Raw genomic sequence first — 25,203 nt, forward strand, 5'->3', positions numbered from 1 at the left:
ATGTGCTCAAAAGTTTTACCCTTGGATGACTAAGAAACCACTATTCTGAAGCTGCACAGAGACAGCTGAGGATAGAAAATAAGACCTCAAGGTGTCCGACCTGCATGCGTGCCGCTGATGGTTTTATAGCAAGTCTGCATCGTGTTCGCTCGCCAGCTCTGTGAACGACCCGGCGACACTCACCTCTGTTGTTGACGTGCACCCACTTGTAGAACTTGCCCTTGTACGGCATGGTGTCGAAATGGCTGCACTGCACGTGCCTGAAGGAGGGCAGGTTGCTGGTGCAGGGCTGGCTGTTGCAGATGCGGTATCTGCGGCGCTCGCCCAGGCAGTACTTCCCTCCGTACTTGGGCCTGCGCACAGGAGAGACCGCGGGCTGCCATTACTGCACACTCAGGCCTGAGAATGGGAAGGGCGACGGCTACAAATCTGCGGAAACTCGGATGAATCACAGCAACGTTCCTGTTTCTGCGGAAACAGCTTCACTCGTCCACACAATAAAGCCCCAAACTTAGGTTATTTTGCTTTTTCCTCATCCGTACTTTTCATGCCAATTTCATCATCACAAATGCTTCAGTCTCCCAATCGATAATTCTCCCCATTGGACATTAAGCAGCATCTGCTAATGACAACATATTTTGGCATTCTGAGTTTAAGGTTAGCTAGCTTGCTCACGGTACATGCTGCCACTGAGTCGACAGAGAGAGTGCAGATGGCACTGAAATGAAGCACCGAAGTCTGTGTTGCGAGTCAGTTCGGTAGGTACCAGTCACATGGGAATTGGTGCCATATTGCGACCGAGTTTCGGTACCCGACCCTATTCATGACGGCAGGTTCATCGATTTTCTAAAAGTGACAACGATCCAATTGACTGCTCTGGCTTTTCTAGTGTTAACCTCATTTTAACTAGGCTACTGTAGCTACCTTGAAAATGCCATGTTTTCAAATGAATGTTAGCCAGGCCTACAGATCATCTACCAATATACAAAGAACTAGTAGGTCTGTTGTGTACAAAATAACCCATTAAAACATGTTACCTCACACAAATTAAACATGCTCTATTCCAAAGTAATGCTACCCAATGTTTCCTACTTGGCCCAGTACAAACATTTAAATGAAGCATAAACAAATCCTTTCTGGAGTGTAATTTTTCATCAGCTGTTTAAAACATTCAATTAAATGATGTCTGCTTCCATGAGGCAATTTTTATCATTTGACCCATAGATTTGACACAAAGTTCTAACGACCGCATTCTCTTCAGATGGTAAAATTAAAAAAACACAGGGCCATGAGTTATGCAAAATAACTTTAATAAACATTAAACTTTTCTGGCGCTACATCAGTACAGAACTGATGTCTGGACTGTCAGGGAGGACACTGAAGAAGTTACCTCATTATAAACATGGGGGCAATGGGTCTTTCTTCCCTGTGTGACACATCAGCATTATCAGCACTACAGCTGTGCTTGACTTTTTATTCCTGAGGTTCCCCACTGGCTTCAACCACCGAGTACGTCAGTCTGATAATCAGCTTACTGTCACACTAAACACTGCGGCTGTAAGGAACAAAGCTTCATTGCTTAGCGTGCGTTGCTAAGCATGAAGCAGAGACTGCCACTGTAATTGAATATCTCAAAGGAGGACTGTCTCTGGCTATCCCTACCAACCTATGAAGTCCCACTGGGTCCAGTTACCTCCCATGGCCAGCAGCCAAAACACGCGCTCTCGACATCACACACACGCACACCACACACGCAAGCACGCACGCACACAAGCATGCAGGCAGACACGCACAAGGACACACACTGATCAGCAGACCAGGTCCATGCGCCTCGATTCCAGCCCATGCAAGGCACAAATTTCCTCTTGTTCCTTTTTTCATTCAAACCTCAAGCCAAAAAAAGCACAGTGTGATGTCCTGCTGAGCTAACTTTAATCTTGATAAAGGCTTAGTTAGGTGAGAGGCGCTTCTGTCCCACCAGGTCCTCTTTTAATGAACACATCCAGGATGCACAAAGCATATCAAAGGTGTATATCAAAGGTGTTCTGAGAAGGATTTTTATTGTGACATGCATTTTTAAGTCCCATTTTTTAGCCAGGCGCAGAAGTTTATGAATACAAAAAATAAATACAGTCACAAGCAGCAATTACGCGGGGAAAGCGCTCAGTCACAAATGCCCAGCCGCCAGCACAATCACGCGCAAGCCCTGCATTTATTGCACTGATCTTATATATCCACATTTGGTACTCCGCAATGTTTGAGAAAAAAAATATTGCAATCATATTGCATCATGTTATTTTTGAAGCGTAACATAATATTGTTGTACACTACTTAAAAAAAATTCACTGCAGTTAGGGTTAAAGGTTAATTTTCTTTTATTCTGCTTTAAGGTAAACCCACTAGGGATGCAAATCGTGTGCAATTCTTTTAATTGATCGTCAGCACCCATTAATCAATTAATAATGATTAACTGATAAGCTTAAAATCTACTATATGGCCTATAAAAATAATGATTAAAAAAAGGCCTACAAATTAGTGAGCTGTGTATATATCAGAGAAGTGTTAAGACACGCTCAATTAGTCAATAAATATAGGATTTGCATTGTGTATTAAGGCCATAACAGCAAGAAACAAAATAATACAAACACGGATTCACGGACTGAGAAATCTGCCTAGGAGAGGAAGGAAGGCTGACAGTTTTATTACAGGCTGGCTGAAACTGTCACTGTGATGGTGACAAAAGATATTGTTGGATCTGCACAAACACTGGCCATGTCTGAGTAGGTAGTTCATTTTCCTTTTTAATTTGACATCTTGCAGCTGTGTGGTTGCACTTTATGAAACACATTTCTTCCCAAAATTAACCCTTGTAAATACAGTATTTATGATTTACAGGGTTTTACAACCTCAAATAATTTCTGACCAAACAATCTTTTCATTGTTTAGGCCAAATTTGGTGAGCCCTACAAGGCCACATCGTGGTTCAATCAGGGCAAGTCTTTAGCACTGTCCTCAGAATGGAGTTAGCAATAGACACCCTTGTGTCTATCTGGGATTTATTTACTTTTTTGTAAAACGCCACACCCACATGCAAATGTATTGGCTTTGTGTGGGCATGATTTTAATTGTAGCAGCTTCATCTATGTATCTTTTAAAGGCATTCAGGAGTTTCATACAAATCATGCAAGTTCCAATTAAGGAGCAGGATCTTCTGACATTAATTCCAGGTCCCCAAGTCAAACAGCACAAGTGTTATTGTTTAAATACTGAAATTTAAATGGACTGCTATCGCGCCACCATGTTGCCAATCAGCACTCAGTTTGGTCAGTCCTGGCTGGAATGTACCTTCTATCAGTGTGCAAGTTTGCATGAGATGATTGCAGGGAAAAATGGCGCACACAAAACTAAATCCAAAATGGAAACCAAATCAAGACATTGAGCTCTTTAGAGCCACCATGTAGTTTAAATGCGACAATTCTTTAGGGCTGTCCTCAGGGTGGAGTTATCAATACAATGACACTCCAAATGTCATCTCTTTGTCTCAAACCATTTGCGATTTATTAGCTTTCTATGAATCTAGGAAAAAACAGAATTTTAATTCTCGGTCAAATGGTCCAAGAGCTATGGCTATGTTAGCATTTTTAGCCGTTTCCTGGCAGGCCACCAAGCACCCAATTGAGATCAAAATCGCTCAATCGCTGTTTGAAGAACCCTCAATTAATATGCAAAGTTTCATAAAAAGCAACCAGGCAATTTTGCTAGAACTAAAAAAAATGGTGGAAGATAGTCTAATGATAATACCAAGCAATACAATGAGGTGCCTCACACCTTCGGTGCTTGGCCCCTTAATAAGCACAACTGTGTCTGAGGCTTTGTGCTACTTGTAAAAAAGTCTTATGACGTCAGCTCTCCTGACCCAGCTGGTTTCTCTCATGAAGAGGGTGTTTGATCAGGATGGAACAGGACAGAACAGCTGCGTGGGCAGCTCCTTGCTGGCCTTGTTTCTTTTGATCAGGGCTGTTTTGAGAAATCACTTCATAGAGACCAATAATATTTGACAATTCTGTCAGGAGTGTAATTGCAGCAGCATGGCCATTTAAGAGCAGTGGCAGGAAGCAGACTGCCTGTCCCCTTTCCCCCTGTGTCCTGGTCTCTCCTTTTGGGCACATCTTACAGTGACTGCATATTCAATTGACTGCTATGCTGCTGTTAGAGTAACAGCTGGCACGCTTAAAAATTCAGCACGAAAATAGAGAAAGTAAGATTGTAGACTGATACACCTGCACACATAAGCATGCATGCACAGCCACAAATGTGCATATGTGCACACATAGCCACACACACATCAAAGCACGCAGAGCTCCACACATGCTCACAAATAAGCACACACACGCACACACACACAAAGACAAAGACCTGACTACATACAGCCTTACACACATGCATACAAGCAATGCTATACACGCACTTATTCCCAAACACACACACACACACACACACACACACACACACATAAATACATAGGCACACAGTCTGGCACAGCACGAAAACGTGTTGTATTCATGCATCCAGACAGATACTGTACTGTACTGATATTTAGGAAGATCAAGCTATTTTGGTGGGTATAAGGGTAAGAGTTCTAAACACCTCAAATTGTGGCTGCTACATTCATACGGTCCCTCCACCACCAGGCGATATTACCTCAGATTTACTCAGGAAGGTGAAAATGGATGGATCCTTTGAAACTCCATGAGAGATCTTTGAAGACACAGAACTGCACAGTTATGAAAAGTATCCTGGAAGCCCAGGAGAAGTAGCATGTAAGCAAGTTTTTAAGGCGTTTAAGGGGGGAGGATGGAGGGGGCTACGCAGTACGTCAGTCAGTTTTTAAGGAGTGGAAGGGGGGGAGGATGAAGGGGGCTACTCAGAGACAGAGGTGAGCACAGTGCAGCTGCTCCACATCATCCATGCCACTGATGAAAATATCATGTAGTATGGCCCTAGTATGCGCTCAACATGTGACCCATTTGCAGCTAAGGACCCTTGATCTCTTCCATTTAGATACCGCTGACTGCTTGTTCACGGAAATGAATTAAATTGCAACTCGGCTTTATTCTGCTGATTATATGTAATAACTGTCTGCTCCCGAATGTGGAAACAAAGAAGATGAAAGAAAGCACAGAACAGTACACTGTACTCAATGTACTCTATGTTCACTATATAACTATACTTTCTGACTGATCACTGTCTGTGCACAAGAAGACCAATAATGTTTTACAGGAAGCAGTACAGCGCAGTTCCAAGCACTCCGCGTATTCTCCAGGACTCCCTTCTGGAAGCAACAGAACCTTTGGCTAGAGTCAAAGGTAGACAAAATATGCTGTCTGAATCAAAAACTTTCCACCTCTCAGAGTTAAACAGATGGTTGGCAGCTGCAAAAGCGGTAGAATATCCCAGTAAATGTTACCCAGCTGGTCAAATTTTTGACATTTTTTTCAGTGGGCAAATGTTAAGGTGGCTCTTTGGCAACCCAAAGGGGCAACAAGAATGCTCCTACTGAACACTGGGCACCAGCAATGGCCAGCCAACTGCGCCAACTTGCTAGATAATGGCCGAGTGTCATTACAGGTCGCTGGCCGTTGATGGGTTTCAAAGGTTGGGTTGTGTGAAAGTGCCAGTGTTGACCTCGAATGGTGACTGTTAATCACTGTATCCACCAATATGCAGGGCTGACCAGGTCACATTTACAGAAGGGTACCTGCTAGAGAGTGAAATGTATGGAGGACAAGAGCTTGAATGAAAGTGTGTGCAAGTGGGAGACTCACGCAGGGTTGCTGCAGTCCCTCTGGGAATTCTGCACCCCAGCGCCACAGGTCCTGGGGCAGGGCGACCACTCGCCCCACGATGCCCAGCCCCCGTCCACCCTCTCCTGCTTGAAACCCATGGGCACACACTCCCCGTTGAAACACCACTGGAAGTGAGACACACAGGCAGGCAGAAGTCAGGACTCTCTATTTGGGGATTCAGGCAGCTCAGGAAGTAAAAAGCCAGTATGTTCTGTACACTAGAAAAGCCTAGACTGAATCCTGACTCACAGTGCTGACCAAAAATAACCGGCAGTGGCATCACCCAGCGAAGGAGAGTTTCACTGATCTTCAGAGACCCTGTCTCATTACACAAGTGACTCAATTGCTTCATCAGATGTCTGCAGTCTTGTTGACACCAGCTTTGCGTCAGGGGGCTCCTTTGACACAATGACTGCACAGTTCAGCTGAAAGTAGTACGCACTACACACCTTGGTGGACAGCAAGCCGACAGAGGGCCTTGAAGCGCTGAGAATATGGGCAGTCCATATTCGTACGAAATAAATAAAAAACCCGGTTGGAGGGATTTGCATGGTTTGCATAGTCCACACAGTCACACAGATGGGCTGCAGCCCACACACCTGGACTGGGCGGAGTTAGCAGAGCCCAGGGCACCAGTTTCGTCTGATCTGCCTTTCCTTCTTTTCATTCCCAATACGGGATGCCCAGCAGGCATGTCGTGTAAATGCGACTTCCTCTGTCACTTTGGAAAGGTGCTTACTCCTGTGAGTATTCTCTGAAATATGAACAGCCAGCTGCTGCTTCTTCTCTCTCTCCAATTCAACAGCTGAGCTGTGCAGTTACTGTCAGGGGACCAGGCAATGAGCACAGCTGATGCAGGCGGACTGCAGGCACCCCTACTGACCAGAGGAGTCGCTCTTGAGCAATGAATGAAACGCTGCTTTGCTAAAAACATGAGCTGTCCTGCAGTACTTATGGCCACAGCTGGCCCGGGTGCAATTAGCATAAGACCCGATGATCTATCTTTTGACTGATCTCCCCTCACTCAGTGGTTTAGCTTTGCTCACAGCGAAGGCTCCTCACTGACCTTGTCCTCGCCGCACTTGGTCCCGTCCACAGCGCCGTCCAGCTTTGAGTGACAGGTGTCAGCCACGGTGCACCACAGCGTGCTGCAAACACTCTGCAAAGCAACGACAAAGGACCCAGTCAAAGCTCCACCCCCCAAAAAATATCACTGACATCACAGCTTCCTGTCTGCCTCTGCCACCCAAGAGAAAAGCAAAAGAACCTCTGGAGAAGCAGCTGTGGTAAGATTACCAATATCGTGCAAGCCATGTGATCTTAGCACTTACAGGAAAATAATATTCTGTTCATTTATATAGCTGCATATTTACTGACATATTTCAGGTTAAGTGCTTTGTTTAAGTGTCCAAGAGCAGTGCCTCACCTGGTAACCAAACCTACAATGTTGCAGTTACAAGCCCAGTCACTGTACATAACCATTATGATACAAGGCCACCCATCAATATAAATAGAAATTCATCTCTAATGAACAGTCTGCAGAAACAAGGAACATCATTTTTCGACGGCCCAAATTTTACATAATAAATATTTTCAGCTATTGATGTTTAGAACACATACTAACTCCAATCAATGCATATTTTGAGAAAAGATCATCACTCTCTGATTTTACAATTTGTCTATTACTCAGTCCTTCAGCTCGGACTCAAATATAAATATATTGAATATATAAATAAAATATTATTTTTATTGTTGTATTATTATTGTATTATTTATAAGTAATTGTGACAGAAATAATAATACTTTTGTAATGCAACATACAGAACAATATAATTACCTTAACATGCATTCATGTTTTCCAAATCCTTTCTACATCACAGAAGGGCACCAGTTCTTGCGATTTCTCAGACCATTCTATGGCCTCTATATGAAAGGTCCATTTTGTTCTAAACATAGGGTGCAAGAGCTCTTGTTATATAGGATCATCATTTCGGTCTGATAGAGCCTAGGACGCATGGGTAAGCTACTGCACTGCAGCCGCTCGCACACTGAATGTGTGAACCAATTCTCCAGTTCATTCACCCAAACAAGTGGCACTCAGTGAGTCATGAAAGTCCTCATCATGAGCCTATTACACAGAGTATTTGATGGATGTTGATGGATGTTGATAGAATGGAGACTACACTGTCCTATGCTGTCTACACAGGTGGCCATAGGCACTAAAATCATGTGTTCCCAAAAAATAGTACAAATAAAAACATATCCTTTTGATCATGTTTATGTCCTTTTGGAATAGGAGAAGGCTGTTTCTCACAAGAACATTGCAAAAACACTGCTGTTTATCTCATCATTTTCCAGGTGTATTGCGCAGTTATCCTGGAAAGCCCTGTGAAATGCTCTGTTGTGAGCCCCAGTAGAGACGCACGTCGATGAGCATTGCAGACGGTGTGTGTGAGAGAACGGCCCAACACTTGAATAGTTTAACCAGGAGTTCAATTTCGTGCCTGCCCTCAAATGACCAGGCAAACACCATCTGATCAGCCAAGATGGAACTGTTTCAAAGAACGCTCTATTATACACATGTAACTGCTAATGCTAACACCCAAATATTAACTTGATCAGGTTCCAGGTTAACAATACCTTAATTTCTTTAGAAACAAGTGTGTGAAAACACATTGTTACACAAAAACCACACAGAAATGTCTGTAGAACAGAACAGTGTGCACTCCCACAATCTGCAGCACTTTCAAACTACAATAGTGCAACACTGGGGTAAGGTCAACATTATATAAGCTAACAATTCTAGCATTGTAAAACTGTGTCTAATACAATTTGTGCTCTACACTGAGGGATCTCTGAGATCACATCTGTTACATGTGTAGCAGCAATGGTGGGACATGACTGGAGAGGGAAAACTGGGACAAGCGTTGGGCTATTCCAGGGAGAATGTAGCACAAATGCTCTTTAGAGCTAAGTAACATAACTCCGGAATATAAAGAGCCAAGTAAAACTACAAAAGCCTTTGCAATACTATGAGGACAGCACAGAGGGTATTACCAAAGAAGCATTAGCTAAACGATATTTGCAAAACTATTCTCAGAGGACCGTTTGAAATACAGCAGAATATAAAAGCACTTGTGAAAGTGTCTCCTGGCCCATGCACGACTGACTGTGAAATTACAGGGGAAGGGAAAGAATGTCGGAAATCCTCTATACAGCATAAATGACCAGTGTCGTGGTAAAACACAAGGACGAGGGCAAAACGTTGTGATGGCTCTTTAGCCGATATCTTCATTACAGTGAAATACCCATGGAGGACTGTGTGCACAGTGCATTACAACACGTTTACCCCCGAAACATGTACTTTGTGTCTGTTGGCGGCAGTTGGCATAGTGGTCGAGAAACAAGGCTTCCGTCACTGAGATTGTAGGTTCAATTCCCAGGGTCACTGCTGGTTTACCCTTGAGAAAGGTGCTTTGCTTGAATTGCCTCAGCAAATACCCAGCTGTATAAATGAACTGTATGTATAGAATGTGAGCGGTGTATTTTTCTCTGGATAACAGCGTGGGCTAAATGCTTATATTCTTAGTTGAAAGTATAGTATAGCTCCCTTAGGTGCATGAGGCCCCAGATGCTGGTAACTGCTTTTAATACACTCGGCTGAGTGCTCCAGTAATCACGACTGACAGATGGAGGGGGGCACGGGTCTTGTCCACAGACGCAAAGGGTCCCCACATGTCTGACACACACAATGTAGTGGAAAATATCAAACCCACCAGCAATATTCCCCTTGAAATGCTAGGTATATTAAAGAGATGGAAAATTAAATGTACTAAATTAGCAAAATGCAGTTTGAAGCAGGCCTTAAACGCATGGAGCACCAGCTCAACCTCACGGCCTGCGCAGGGGCGGCACCCTGCACTCACTCCTACTAATCCTCTATAGATAGGTTGTTTTGTGCCAGATGTGAATGCAGAACATTTCATTTAGTCACACTGACTTTTTCTTATCTTCAGCAGAAGTCTTTCTTGTACGAACACTGAAGAGGAGTCAGAGGGCCAATTCTACTACAGAGCCCTCCTCCAGAGATGACCAGGAGCCACCGCGCACAGTCCTGTGTCTGTTAGCGGGGATGTAGATAAGGACACAAAGCTGACATTTGACAGCAAGTGTCGCAGATTCCACTGAGGCTCAGAACCACAGAGGCAGGCTCGATCCACATCTCCAGCCGCCACAAGCGCCATAATAAGCCGTCTCAATACCGGGTCAGTCAGATAAGAGCACGCAGGTCAACTTCGGGACTTATCGGGGGGAAGTGGATGCTCAAGCTTGATTGGCTCCTTGGATATTTCCCCCATGACATTTTGACCGATGAGGGTGAAAGCTATCAGCCGTCTGCTGGGGAATGTAATCGGAGGGGTCCATCCAACTGTGACGGCAGCTCACTACGTTTTCTGACAATCTCCGCGATGAGATAGGGATGCAGGTGCCACGCTCATCACAGGCTATGAGTCCCGATGCTATTCTACCCCTCCACACTGAAACACCCCACCCCGCTCAGAAGCCATTTTGATTCCCGGAACAAGGATGCACCATTGCCTGGCTACTGGCAGCTCAAGGTCATTTACACTTGAGGGATGTAGTGTTATAGACCATGTTAAGCACTGCACTTGTGCCAGTGCAGTGTGGTGGAGCTTTTTCAAAGCTTTCTGCGATGCTCTTACTATACACTTCTAGTATGGTTGTTCTTATGGATATTTCTAAGGCAAATGTGTCACCTCTTTGGTCCCTGTGTGCTTCCTCATCATATGGAACCATCATATCTGCCAAAATCTTAGCATTGGTCTGATACCAATGAGTTTTCATATTAACAGCTGATGTCGATACAACACCAACATTACCATGCATTCCTAGATATACAGTAACTACCACAGAACAAGTCGACACTGAATGCCTTCTCTGCAAACAGTTGATTTGTGGCCATATGGTAGGTTTACATATGAATGGCATCCAAATGTGAAGAGACTGTGCTCACAAATGCTCAATAGAATTTTCCAGCTGCATAAAAAATGCCACATCGGTGAGGTTTTGTTTCTGAGCACTGCAATGCAACTGTTTAGCTCACATGTGCAAACAGACCATGTTTTCAGAACCTTCAGAACTGTTTTCAGAACTGAAACCTCCTTCTTAGTATGTGGGTTTGTGAACACTCTCCAGCATATGGGGTAGCGGACAGCTATATCCTGTGAGCAAAGCAGGGTGCATTTTTTTGGGCAGGAGGACAGTAAATATAAATTAAGTTCAGCTTTTCCCCATCAGACTTGGCAGACATGTGAAATAGCAGGACCAAGAGTTTATTTCTGTCCCACATTTGTTTTCCAGTCTATTAAAGCATAGTACATGTGAACCACGCCATGCTAAACCATTCATGGACCAGGAAGTGCTGTAAAAAAATCCCTAAATTGGCCTGCTGCTTGTGTGTGGCCCATTTCCTGTTCCCATTCAGCGACCACCACCAAAAACTGTAAGGCTCGTGCCTGTCTTGAGCGCCCAGCGACTTGTGCAGACTTCATGCTTGCAGTCTGGAGGACGATTTAACGCCAAGGCTCAATGAAGCCCACCCACTAATACTCAACGGCTGTGACGCTGCATGCCTTGCGAAATGGTTACATAATGAGATCAGTTCTAATTGCTTAGCAAACAGCAGGGAGGGTAGACAACCTGAACACCCTGTGGTGTTACAGGAGCTTAACGAACTGCAGAATTCTTAAAGTTTCGGGACACAGACCCTCTTCAGCGAGTTAATGTGTACAGGCACTAACTGAAAGATTCACGGCTGACTGCGTCATGAGACAGGTGATTAAAAGAAAACACATTTCCTGTATCTGTTGACGGGCCAGGCCCTTTGACTATGAGAACAGAAAAAGGGTTATCTTCCAACTCAAGTTCCCACAGTAGTGGTGATTTAAACAAATTGCTCCATTTGCTCTAAGCAGACACATATGGGGCACTTTATATTCTGTCAAAATCCATTACAGGGGGGAGGAAGCTTCATGCTTAGCCAAGGTCCAGGGAACACCCCAGAGACCTCTGTGCACATACATATAAATGGGTTGGCAGCCTTATTCTATAAACTATACAGGCAAATAAGGATTTTAGTGAAGACGGTGAATTATTGCTAAATCCCCATGATAAAGAACACACTCTGTGCTACAGCCTTTCAGTATACAGGTATCAAACTGTTTTTCCTGACAGGCAGACAGTAATAAAAACAACCTGACTTTTGCTCCTGCTTGTTTTTGTTTGAAAAGTTATTCAACTGAATTGGTCCAACTTGTTCTTTATTTTCCCCACTATCAATAATTTACAGACATACAGTCTTAGATAAGGCAGCCCATTATTACATATGTAATCAGGAATAAAAAATGTCAGCTAGATTTCACACAATTCCATGGACATAGAGGCAGTCAAGGTTATCATTTATATTTACAAAGAGGAGTTTAGTCATAAAGGTCTGCTAAGTTGGCTTCATTAATATGCTTTAAATCTTTAAATAATTTCTAGACTTCAAGTGTTCCATTGACCAATAATGCGACAGTTTTTGTTCTATTAGTCACAGGAATTTGAAGCAGAAATCATGAAAAACAAACTCATTAAATCTGCCAAGAGCCTTGTGTATGCCTTTCTAAAACAACTGCATGGGGATTATGATAAATCTTTAGAAAATTCAGTTTTGAGTGTTTATTCTTCTAAATGTGTACCCTTCCAGGCCTGCAGACTCCTATAGGTACCTGGGATGTGACGGGCAGCTATGCTCTGAGTGTGGCAGAGGGGTGAGACCATGTGACCCAGGGAGGGTGAGGACAGGGAAAGGGGGTGTGTCTTACGTCCATGTCGTCACAGAGGAGGGAGTTTGAGCCGTACTGCAGGCGGCACTGGTGCGCGGCGCTGTACAGAGCACCAGGGGGCACGGAGCGCAGCGTCAGCTCGTCCCGCGCTGGGGCGTCATCCAGGCACCAGCCCCAGCCTCGGCTGTGAAGCAGAGCAACAACAGCATCACCAGCCATGCACACATACACGCACACACACTCACACAGACACGCATCGGCATAAGACACACTCGCGCACACACACACACACACGCATAGGATTGAGACACACACACAGACACACATACGCATAAGACACACACACACACACACACACACACACACGCATACGCATACACACACACGTCTTGGGCACTCTCTCTTATACTCTCTCAAACACAGATGCTCATTTTTCCTGCAGCTTGTCTTCCACATGCTTGGGAGCCCATTAAGAAGCTGGTGCAGTCAGGGACCCAGGGGGAAGCCAGCGCTTGCGGTGGCTCAGTTCCAGGCACGGCTGCTGCCAGCTGTAGGGCTGGGGGCCCGGGGCTTCAGCTGGAACACATTACTCAGGGCCCGATGTGGCTGGAAAGACAGCAGGCCGCAAACTACACACCCACCTCCCTGTCGCCATTAGCCGTTCCCCCTATCCTCTGCACTCCATCAACCACAAACCAGCAGAACTCCCCCATCACTCAGAGAATGAGCGAGCTCTCCAGTGGATGCCCACAGATGCCTCTGACTGGTCAGCTCCTTGAGTATGACCTTTAATCCATCAGTGAGCAAGTACCTGTGCTCCCTTTTCTGTGAAATTGAAAGCTCTCTTTAAGAACTATGACAGACTAATGGTCAGTTTCAGGTTGAGACTCAAAGGGATATGTCACTTTGGTATTACACAAGTAATTTTGTGGAGCTTACCCCATTGTATTTTCAATATCGCTTAGTTAAAATAACATAACTTTTTCCAGATCTTATTTTTCTTTTATAAGGCAATAAAGTGTCGAAACTATATCAGATATTCCAAAAACCTGTGACCGTTTGACGTTAGTACTCTCTTTTAACAACCTATCATCCTCCTTAGATAGTCTGTGAACAAAAATGAACAGGAGTGAACAGGAATGGGAACTGGAAAACCAGGAGGAGCAGCACTGCTATTAATGGTCAACAGGGACATCTGATGCCACTAGTATTCACGCTACGCAAAAAAAGGGGGTAAGCTCCACAAAATGACTTGTGTTTTACCAAAGTGTAATATTCCTTTAAGCCATGATGTCCACGATGAAAGGAGCCAAAACCTTTGGATCCAGCTCAGCCGCAGCTAAGAAGTGAAACACACCTAAGGGAGATGAGAGCGAGCGCCGTAAAAGGGTGCGTGTGACAGATAAAGGCAACCGCTCTTCACAGTCCACAGGCTGCATTGTCAGAAACACAGAAGAAGGACTTTCAGAAGCTCAAATCTAGGACTGCTTCTTTACAAAGCTGCCATTTACAGCAGGATTCCCTTCTCTGCTAATGAGGCAGTACTGCAGAGACTACAACGCGATATCCTCCATGAGTTAATTAGGCCCATATCAGTAAATGGTGCGCTGCTCACATTACATATCGCTGGCAGAGAAGCACAGGCTGCTTCTGACAGCCATTCTCTCAGGACCGGGGGGAACAGCAAGCATACATGGTGTGTGTGTATGAGTGTGTGTGTACGTGTGGGAGCATGTGCAAGGATATTTATGAGTATGCATGCTTTTTTGTGTGACTGTGTGTGTTTGTGCGCAAAGCAGTTCATCAGTCTTGCTCACAGGGATTATTGCAGAAATGCGGGGATTGGCAATTATGTACGGTGTAAAAGCATAATTCCTAAAACTGGCAAAAAAGCATTTTCTGCTATTTCACAGACCACTGTATCCAGGCCAGTAATTAGCACAATATCACAGCAGCAGGAAGTCCCTTCGGCAAGAGCAATCCAAATCCTGCTTTAGAAAATGACTGTACTGGTTCATGCTGAGTAATATTATTTTTTTTTAAATACTTAAAATACACACACTTTCATCTTTAATGTTAATTCCCAAAACACACCTTCAACAACTGCTTCAAGTGAGCGCATTCAAACACAATTCACAAACATGTCAACCCACTCATTCAACAGGTGTGTGGGAGTGATTGAGCGTACATGAAAACTTCATCATGGCAGTCCTCCTACCATACCCCCCCATTTCCCAACCATTTACACAAACTCTTCAGCCTGTAGGTGTAAAGTACACAGCCACTACAACATTCACTTTCTTCATTTCTTTCAATAACAGTTAATGTGAAAATGTTATTTGTCTGTATTTTTTCTCAGCATTCATCAACATTAACTTACCAAGTGTTTGTGACATTTAAACATTACATTAGCATTGGTATTGTTCGGTGCTGGGTGACAAATTTCTATAAAGAAGAACATATGCAGCAAAGCTTAAAGCATTGGCTGAAACAACCGTCAACACTGACAGAATAAAGAAGAGTGATGCACACAGATTATCCTGACGAGGAAAGAGGTAGCTGGCAGTGAGGGGAAAAAGCGGTTGCATCTGATTTATTTTAATGTATTTATTTTATTATTTCACAGGAATTAAAACAATGTTTAAAAGAACTCAGACAGTTTGATTTTCAGTGGGTTCCGGCCTGCACACTGAGGAAAGGGTAAAACAATGTCCAATACAAAGAAGAACAAATAAGGGTCAAGCCAAGTTGTTTTTGAGACTTCCCGAATCAGACCCTACTGCAATATTTACATTTGAATGATGGCACTGCCTGGTGAATATGCAACTGCAAATTGAATTCCCTGAGCTGACCGTCAGTGTTGTGGGGTCTATCAGAATGTTCCCAATGCAGCTGAATTAGAATTCTGATACCCTCATATATCAGATGCTAACAAGCATCCAATGCTTAAAGCGAGGATTATAAAGCGAAGAATTAGAATGTCGGTACCTCTGAGTATTCCAACCTGAATGGTGAAGTGAATGGTGAGCTTAAGCCAGGCACAACTCCCAAGAGATATTACCTTTCAGGCTTGTTTCAGTAGCATTTTTCAGGAATACCTCCACCCAGGCCTTAAACTCTGCCTGTTTCAGATCATCATTTTTGGGGAGGACACTGCTGTACTTAACCTGCATTGCTTCAGTATATATCCAGTTGTATAAAAGGATGCAATGTAAATGCTATGTAAAAGTCGCTCTGGATAAGAACGTCTGCTAAATGGCAGTAATGTAATGTCATTAAAGAAATTGCTGGCCTGGTTTTCACTCAAAAGAGAAGACTTCTATTCAGATTTCTGAAGAAACAACCAAAGCATTGTCTATTATCAGCTGCTAAAAACTTAAACTAAACCCATAGTTACAGAATGATTCACTCATTCACTGCACTGTACAGATGAAAATGAAAACAGGAATAGCTGTTTTTACATTGTAAACAAATTATGAAAGCACTACCAAAAACAAATTATATTCACAGCAATTGCTAGGTTCATATTTCATAATTATGTTCATGAAAAGCTTAAAATTGAGTTAGTCTAGACAGTAGAGTAGTGCAGTCTGAACATACCCCCTGTTTGAGAAACATCGGAATTGCATCCACTACCCACAGAACCCCCACCCAATGAGCCATATTCGGAAATAAGCTAACACCTCCAACCCAGCATCAGAACAACCAGAAGCACACAATACAGGAGGCCAAGCACCTGGCTAGGCCGGGGAGCAGAGAGGGGGAAAGAGGAACATGTCCGCCACACCAAACTCTGACAGCAACATAGGGGTGGGGGGGGGGGGGGGGCATAGGGGGTCAGAGAAGTGGTGTGATGTTTCTGCACGCAACATGCACTTTCTTCTGATTGGTCCGGGCACCAATACTAGCAGGCCAATTTCAGACAAAACGTGCATTGTAAGTTCAGATGAAAGTAACACGCCCAGGCTTCTAGCCGGAGGGGAGGGGGACCAGCAAAGGCCGGCACTGGCTCAGAGACACAAGCCATATGCAGCCACGGCTCCATACTCTGTACGGTTGCAGTGTGATAGTACTGGGTCTTCTGCCTTATATGCAAGCCTTACTAAAGCTTACACAGCGGCTTCATGAGCATGACTAACTGCGATCATTAATAACGGTTTCAAGCAAGCAATTATGTTGCACTTATCAATGCGTTATGTAACTTATTTGGTTAACAGCAGTTACCACGGAGACAAAGATGCAAATAGGCTACATATGAAAACAAAATAAACATCTTTGTTGACTGCAATCAGTCTGATGTGCATGAGATTTAGTTAAATGTCTGTGTGGAACAGTCTACGCATGGATGCTGAATGACTTATGGGAACTACCGCTTTTGGGAGGAGGGTCATTTGTTTACTTTAAATGTTTCCGGTACGCTATGCTACATTTTACCTCAGGAATTGGGCTGACTGTGTATGGTCTAACATGTAAAATGGTCATTCCAACAGGACTTACATTTCATTAGTTCAGATATGCTAATAACAACAACAGAAAGCATGGTCATAAAAAAATAATTTGTGTAATCAGCAAAACTTCATACAGCCTTTGCCAACTTTCATTGTACGTTGTTCATTTTTAAGTCTCTTTAGTATGGGGTAGAGCATTGGGGTGAATTTAATCTTCAGGTAATAGGTATATTGGGTTTAAAATTTTCCAATCCATAATCAAGGTTCAAAGAAGATTTGAAATTCTGCCTAGTCTATCTTCCCTGCCCTCCTCTCTTCGATTGGTTTTCTAGCCTGAATATACTCTGGATTTCATTGGGTCTTATAATCTTAGACCTTGATTGCATAAAGATCATCAAGCAACCATCCAGTATTGACTGAAGTCGAGTTTGTGATTCCACTCATACCAGTTTGTAGCTGTCAGGATTTACGCATTAAAAATGTTCCAAATGACAGATTAACCACTTTCTGAATTCTGCTGATGCTTACACTGTAATTGCTGCTGACTAAATTTGTTCATTAATCCACCGGCGCCCTAAATTGCACCAGCATTCACTGCACATAGACATTTCGCTAAATACTTGGATATTCTAAACTTTTAAGTTTCAGAATTTTCTAATAAAACACAAAAGTCGAACTTACTTTTTACCCTTTTTCTTTGTGCTCCTGTTGTGTCATCTTGGAAAACATTAAAACATTTGGGATTTCTCAGTGTACATCTCTGTAGAGCTGCAGAGATCCCCTTTCCTTTGGGCGCCGAGGCAACGATCCAGATGACATCACAGTTGCTGGTAATGTGACCCCCTTAACCCCAGCTGGAGCAGTGGAGGGAGGGGAAGACCCAGCCCAGCCAAAAATGCGGGAGCAACCGGGGCCACTAGGCAGGCGTGAATGTGAATCAGTTACTCAGCTCCTAAAGAACGAGCCCGAGCTCAGATTGGGTTACCAGTTTGCGGGTCAGTGCCCGGAGTGCCGATCTCTCCCTGGGGTGCGTTATCCCCCCTTGACTCTGGGCCCATCTATGAGCCGCGACGGCGGTTTTAATGCAAGCCATATGGTCCTGAACTGGGTCGGCCTACGCGCCCCGCCCCAGCCCTCCCCTCCCCTCCCCTCTCCTCCCGGCACCACGCCACGGCCTCTGGGGTTCAGACTCCGAGATACTGCGCCTGAGGCTGGTGCTGAGCACTGAGAGCAAGGCCAGCATGACATCATCTGAACTGACTATTCAGTGGGGAAAATGCCAAAGAACACTCAATGCTACAAGTATGAACTAGGAGACCAAGAGGACCAACAAACCCAAAATACCATACAGCCCTCACTTCTAGAGAAATTCCCATCCCATATGCAATGATTTAGTGCATTATGGGCTTATGACACCTTCGCTGGTCTTGGCAGGCTGGCCATTGGATGGCTTGTGTACACAATGTAATGTAATGTAATATGATTCCTGGCACAATGTGACATCAGAACACATTAAACAGCAGCCCAAAGAAATGAGATCCTTGCATTCAACTACAATGGCACCAGTAGAAATGGCATTGCATAAAGGAGGGAGGGAGGTGAGAAAAAGAGGGGCACTGGCAAAGGTGCATGAGAGAGAGTCAGAGGGAGTCAGAGAGAGAGAGAACACGGAAGCGCACGCACTCACTCGAGGAAGCGGGTGATGTACTGCCGGCTGCAGCGGGACCAGCTGGGTGGAGACGTGCCGTACAGGAGCTGTGGAGACATGATGAAAGGTCTTTTCCCGATCGGCTCACAGTCATTTCCGTTCCCATCATGCTGAATCCCAAAGCTGCAGTGTAAAAGCACATCCACAAGAGGGCACTGTGAGTGAATGTTAAACACACGTGTACACATACACAATTCACACACACACAATTGCACATGCATGTGCACAAGCACACCCCAAATACGTACTCTTACACATACACATACGCACACATATGTACGCACATGCATTCACAGAGATATGTTCACACGCGCGCGCGCATGCACGCACACACACACACAGGTGTATGCATGCAGATGTGCTCTCCCTCCCTCACTAACTCATACACACATTCACATTCCCAATTCCCACAAAGCATACCAACGGCTGACACCTGATCCTCCAGCAAACACTGAGCATGTAATGATTGCCAGAATTCCCTCTAACATCACCTCAAACTGCCTTTATAAGAGGAGCGACCTCATTCTCACACCAGCATTACAGGCTGCCTCTACGGCACGCAGTCTTCACTGGCTCCGACAGGCCCCTAGTGCTGGTGTCATACTCTCACAGTCAACCTCCATAACAATGTGTTCCTGACACTCAGAGATTACTTCACAGGCCCCTGTGATGCATGTCTGCCAGTGTTTCCAGAGCCAGACCGAATGGACTGATGTGTAGCGTGCGCATCGTGTTCAGTACGCCTGCATACACCAGAGCAAACACAAAAAGAGACTGTTAAAAAAAGCTGATCTCTCACTCTTACAATATACACCTGGAAACACAGATGCTGCCAAGCATGTTTTAACACGAGTGATGGTATGGCTTCTCAACCACAGGCGCAGTGGTGTGATTTGTTGGCAATCGTTTAATTAAGTTCTCCAACCACAAGTTTCCAGTCAGGTGTATGTGGAACAATGAGGTGATCTTGTCTCTGAGGCTGGCAGGATGCCCAAAGGCCCCCCCTCCCAGACAGCACTGAATGCAGAGGGATTATGGGAAACCCGCACCAATGAAGAGCATTGCTGTCAGGGCTCCCAATACTACAGAGAGGTGCTCCTTAATTTACACTGTGAACAGATGTGCAGACACACACACACACGCACGCATGGGTACACACACACGTGCACACACACACGCGCGCACACACACACATGCACGCACGCACACACATGCACACACAAACACACACAAACACACTCTTGTGCAGACTGTTCTACAATCACATAACACACGTCAGCATGGCAGCACACAAAGAAATAAGAAAATCACAAACAAATTCAACTATTCTATCTGATTTTCTCGCTCTCAACACAACAACCACAGTTATTCTCGCTGACTCTTGGTCTAAAATAATAGTATTCTTCAGAGGAAGAGGTACAAGTTTTTCCAATATTCCTATTCCAAATAGGCCCAGCAAACACAACTCCTTTCAATCCTGTTCTTCACAATTCTCTTTCACACGGTGGTTTCACGAGACAGATAGGATGTCTCGCACTGGTGTCTAGACATTTCTGTGTGTTTATGACTCATTTTGAGAAAACGTGAAAAGACGTGAACCAAATAAAAGAAACCGAAAAGTCGAGCTTATTCATTTTACTTTCATTTATTTTACAATTAAATCTAAATCTAACCAATCCACCCAATTTAAACTAGTTATCTAATAACGATCTGGATGAGTTGAAAGTGCTAATGGTATGGTGCTAATGGTATGAACACAGCTGAAAAGTACTGAAATAGCCTACATCACTTAGCGCTGTTCATCTCTCATGATTAAATGTGCTACTGTGCAAAGCGGAGTGGAACTGCCCTGAGTTGTTTACGTTATGGAAGGATTAGATTAATGTGCGTGTGGCCCAGTGAGCGTATGCGCATGTGCCTGTACAGTTGTATCTGTGTGGCTATGGCTGTGTGTGTGTGTGTGTGTGTGTGTGTGTGTGTGTGTGTGTGTGTGTGCGTGTGTGTGAGAGAGAGTGTGTATGTGTGTGTGGTGCCGGAGTCTGAGAATCTGAGTTTTATTTTTGAGATGGATTCCTGCTGTGTATGGAATTTGTTCTTCGCTTCGCTTCCTGCCTTCTGTACGACAGGGCTGCAGCTTCGACTATCTCAACATACACTCATCTTTCACTCTCTCCTGCTGTCCCCCCCATCAACCCACACACTTTTTCACATGCTCACTCAGTTATTCCTTCACTCACCCACTCACTTGTTCACTCACAAAGTCACTCATTCAGTAGCTACAAAAAAATACACTTTATTAAAACAAGCAATCTCTTTTCTGCACCCTGCAACTGCAGTCAAAGCATAAAACCAAGTAGTTGAGATACACTATTTAGTTCAGACAGGAAATGCATAAAGATGGGAAAGCAAGGCAGTACCTCAATTTCACTTTTATCTCTATGTGATTATGACTTGAATAAATACCCTCACGTGCCTTTGCTCAACACAAGCCTAGATAACATCCAGATGCACGATATAGACTATTCTCTGGGGACGAAAGTTGGTGTTCGATAAGTCTAAGTGGAATCTGGGAGAAATCAGTTCCAGGGAAATTATACATATTCACCTGATAACGCTGACGTGAAACAGGCAGGCTATTTGTCCTCTACAGACAACCAAATCTCCCTTTTCAAGGAAAGGATAATTAAGACATCAATTTCATTGAGCAGGACATGATATCATCTTCATCTGCAGGTTTGGAGGAAATTTCTCTTGACTCTCCAAACCCAGGAAATATGCTACTTTTTAATAATTTGAGTAATTCACTAAAATAAATGTAAGTGTTTTTCTCCACAAGAACAGTTTAGCGAGTAACATTTGCTGTATGCTGAGCTTGCCAAACTGTTGAAGATAAAAACAGAAACGGCAGGAAAGCAAAGCAGAGTTTCCATCCCTGCAGATTCTCCATATTTCTCTAAAACTCATACGGTTCAGTCCCCATTTCTCTGTAGAATACACACTGTCACACAATATTTATATTTTGAAGCTGGACAGAAAGATTATCCTAAATTAATATTGAAATATATATATATATGTTTTCATAAATTCCACAGGCACATTTTACATCCAAAGTTTCAGATAAATTCAAAGACTTTCTCTACAAGACACCACTTCTAAACTTAGGATGACTTCACAGGCAGACGAGGCCTGAAGTTATCGACTTCAGATTTCAGGCTGTGTCCCGAATTATCTGAAACTAAAGCTTAGCAGACCATATCTCAGCAAGATGGCGTGTTGTCTAACGTAACACAGAGCAATGTGCAGTGTTACCAATCACCCATTTGACAATGGCAAGGTGTTTGAATTATTTAGCAAATACCTAACTTTCCACCCACAACAATAAGGAGTTTCTGTGTGATCTTGCATTCTCAAAATGTGAGCCACAGGGTCTGTCTGAGCAATTTCAGCAGCAGGGTGCAGTGTCAGACAGCGGCAGGCAGGGGGCAGTGTGCGTGCGGCGGGGGGGGGGGGGTTGATACGTACTTGTGGCCCAGCTCGTGCGCCACGGTGAACGCCAGTGGCAGGCCGGTGTCCTCGCTGATGCTGCAGCTGCGGTGGGGCTGGCACATCCCCGCCACGTGAGACAGCCCCAGCGTCTCGCACGGCTTGTTGATGGCGGCGCAGATGTCCTTCCTGGGCACAGGGGGAGGAGCGTCACTCCCTTTCGCCTCGACATGCCCCGTCTTTCCATAACGGCAACGGGAGAGCGACCATTCCAAAAACATCCCTAAGAGGTGACGCCACCGTGTGCTATCAATCTGTGAATTGTGAGAGCCAATCATGTGCCTTTCAATGAAAACAAGACTGTTACCATGTCATTAAGCCGTCAATGTAGCAACTCGCATAGCAATAACCAACTGGAGAAAAACAATCAGAATAAAATGGCGCCTCCTGTAGGGCTTTTCAGTGCTTTTTAGAATTAGAATTTAAACTAATAAAGGTTGTAAAACAGGTATACACCATGTCAGGTTTATACGTTTTTCATTTTCAATGCCACTGAGAATTTTATATTTTGCTAGCAGTCTAGTGTGAAGGATAGTCATCCAGGTCAGTGCACCAATCAGATAACAAGTCTACTGTAGCTGGTTATCAGTAGCCATATATAAATAGCATGCTAACTCTGACACTTGTTGACCAGTAGTAAACTTTTGCTAGTCTAGGTCAGAGAAATGCTTTCCAGCTAATTGTCCATCTTCCACCCTTCATTTTGAGGCCAGAAAAGAAGAACACAAGCTGCTTTTTAGAGTAAAATGACCAGCCACCAACTGTTTCCCATTATCCACATCAACAAAGGCATTAAAGAAAGAATCTGCAGGGGACGACCGTGTGCAAGAAAGCTGCCGAGGATCAAACCCATCAGAAACAAAAGGCCCACCCCTAAGGAGCAGCATGCGGTAACAGCCCCCCAACCCAAAACATCAGCACCACAGACCGACACTCCACTAATTATGGTTCAGATGACACACTTTAATTATAAAGCTCGTCAAGCAAATGAGCAACGGAGAAACAAGTCTGCAGGCAGAGCACTGCATTCACAGGGAAAACCAGAGAGAATGAGGTGTAATCGAATGACAGCACCTCACAGGAGGACATACATCACTTCAGGGAGACTGAGATAAAGCCATGAATGATTGTTTTGTGAAGATACTAATAATGAGTGCCCCCCCCCCCCCCCCCCCCCCAACCAGCCCCCTCTCGTTCGCCTGTTCTTATGTCACCCATCTTTCAGTTGAGAGGCGCTGGCTTATTCCTGAAGAAAAGCCATCTAAAGCTGTGCATGAAGATCAAAAGGCAAGGTTTAAAGGAGCATAGCCGATTAGATATGGCCTTTATCCCCCCCAAAAAACAGCCCAGAAATGTGAAAGATGCAATAACTTACACTATACCAACTTCAAAGAAAAACTGATCATTAAAAAAAAAAAAAAAAATTCTGAACATTATTGCTTTGATACTCCAAAGCTGGATCACAGTGCATTCCCAAAAACATACAAGTGGGCATCACAGAGCATTCCCAAAAACACAGGGGTGGGCATCACAGAGCATTCCCAAAAACACAGGGGTGGGCATCACAGAGCATTCCCAAAAACACAGGGGTGGGCATCACAGAGCATTCCCAAAAACACAGGGGTGGGCATCACAGAGCATTCCCAAAAACACAGGGGTGGGCCCCAAAGGAGCCGGGGCTACCTGGTGAGGAGGACCGCCACGTCATGGTGCACTGGGTGCTCGTCCCCTTTCATGTTGAGCTGTTTCTGCCACTTGCAGAAGCTGCTCAGGCTGTTGTCTGCATGGTGGGTGATTTTCAGGTCGTCCTGGAGACAACAGCCTTAAGGTTACACACATTTCCCTCAACTCCACTGAGGGTCATCCAAGCACCCCTGGCCCCTGATACAGTGTGATAAACCCAAGAGAGCCATAACCGCATTAAATGATCAACTAAGTGCTCAGTAACAAATTAGGGCTAATGGCACGACTTATTTGTTCAGTGAATGGGAGAGGAAACTAAGATTCATAATGGCAAATATAAAATAAAAATACATACGGTATAGATCAGTGGTCTCCAACCCTGGTTCTGGAGAGCTGCAGGGTCTGCTGGTTTTCATAATGACTCTGCACTTCATGAATCAATTAGAGCAGTTGATTACAGTTAACTCAACTCACCTGGTGTCTTGGGTCTCAATTGGGTGCTGATTTTAAGGTGAAAACAAAAACCAGCAGACCCTGTAGCTCTCCAGGACCAGGGTTTGAGACCACTGGTATAGATAAAAATCAAGCACAATACTGCCTGGAACGCTTTAGAATATGGTGGTAATTCAAAATAATGAAAAACAACATCATAGATCATTCACAGAATACACTGTTGATACACTCTCCGAAATAAAATATAAGAATGGCACGTTTTTGTTCTTTAAAAACATATTTCACAAATGTACCCTGAAAGTGCAATAACGTTCTATTTGGGCGCTAATGTGTGTCCTTTTACAATAAAAAAGGTACAAATGAATCATGTATTTCCTAGCAATGGGTACAAATTTCTGTAAATATAGGGTACTCCCATGTCTGGACCTCTTTAGACACTTGTTTTTTCTGAGAGTGTCATTGTCAACATTGATAAAGACTAGTAAATGTGCTTTAAAAAGGATTCCCCAGTTTTTCTGATTGATTAAACTCAACAAAATGTTACAATACACACAGCTGCCAGTCCAGTATGAAATTATAATGAGCAACACTACCGATGAAATTTTTGGAGCTTTTCAATCTGGAAAGTTCAATCAGCACGTTTCTCATTTGTTCATCCCTCAGGCTACTGCAGC

General features: G+C 44.1%; 1 protein-coding gene across 1 annotated transcript in view; it reads right to left on the bottom strand.

Moving 5' to 3' along the window:
- Positions 1–25,203, bottom strand: part of LOC118215434 (A disintegrin and metalloproteinase with thrombospondin motifs 7) — an 83,429-nt gene that overhangs the window by 44,534 nt on the left and 13,692 nt on the right. The window contains exons 6-12 of the mRNA XM_035396235.1: positions 24,077–24,201; positions 22,373–22,522; positions 18,830–18,973; positions 12,734–12,878; positions 6,913–7,005; positions 5,826–5,971; positions 184–353 (exon numbers count right to left, since the gene is read on the bottom strand). Of these exons, the coding sequence (XP_035252126.1) occupies positions 184–353; positions 5,826–5,971; positions 6,913–7,005; positions 12,734–12,878; positions 18,830–18,973; positions 22,373–22,522; positions 24,077–24,201 (973 nt within the window). The remainder of the gene's footprint in view (positions 1–183; positions 354–5,825; positions 5,972–6,912; positions 7,006–12,733; positions 12,879–18,829; positions 18,974–22,372; positions 22,523–24,076; positions 24,202–25,203) is intronic.

Source organism: Anguilla anguilla, chromosome 16 (genome assembly GCF_013347855.1).
Source record: "Anguilla anguilla isolate fAngAng1 chromosome 16, fAngAng1.pri, whole genome shotgun sequence".
Classification (NCBI taxonomy): domain Eukaryota; kingdom Metazoa; phylum Chordata; class Actinopteri; order Anguilliformes; family Anguillidae; genus Anguilla; species Anguilla anguilla.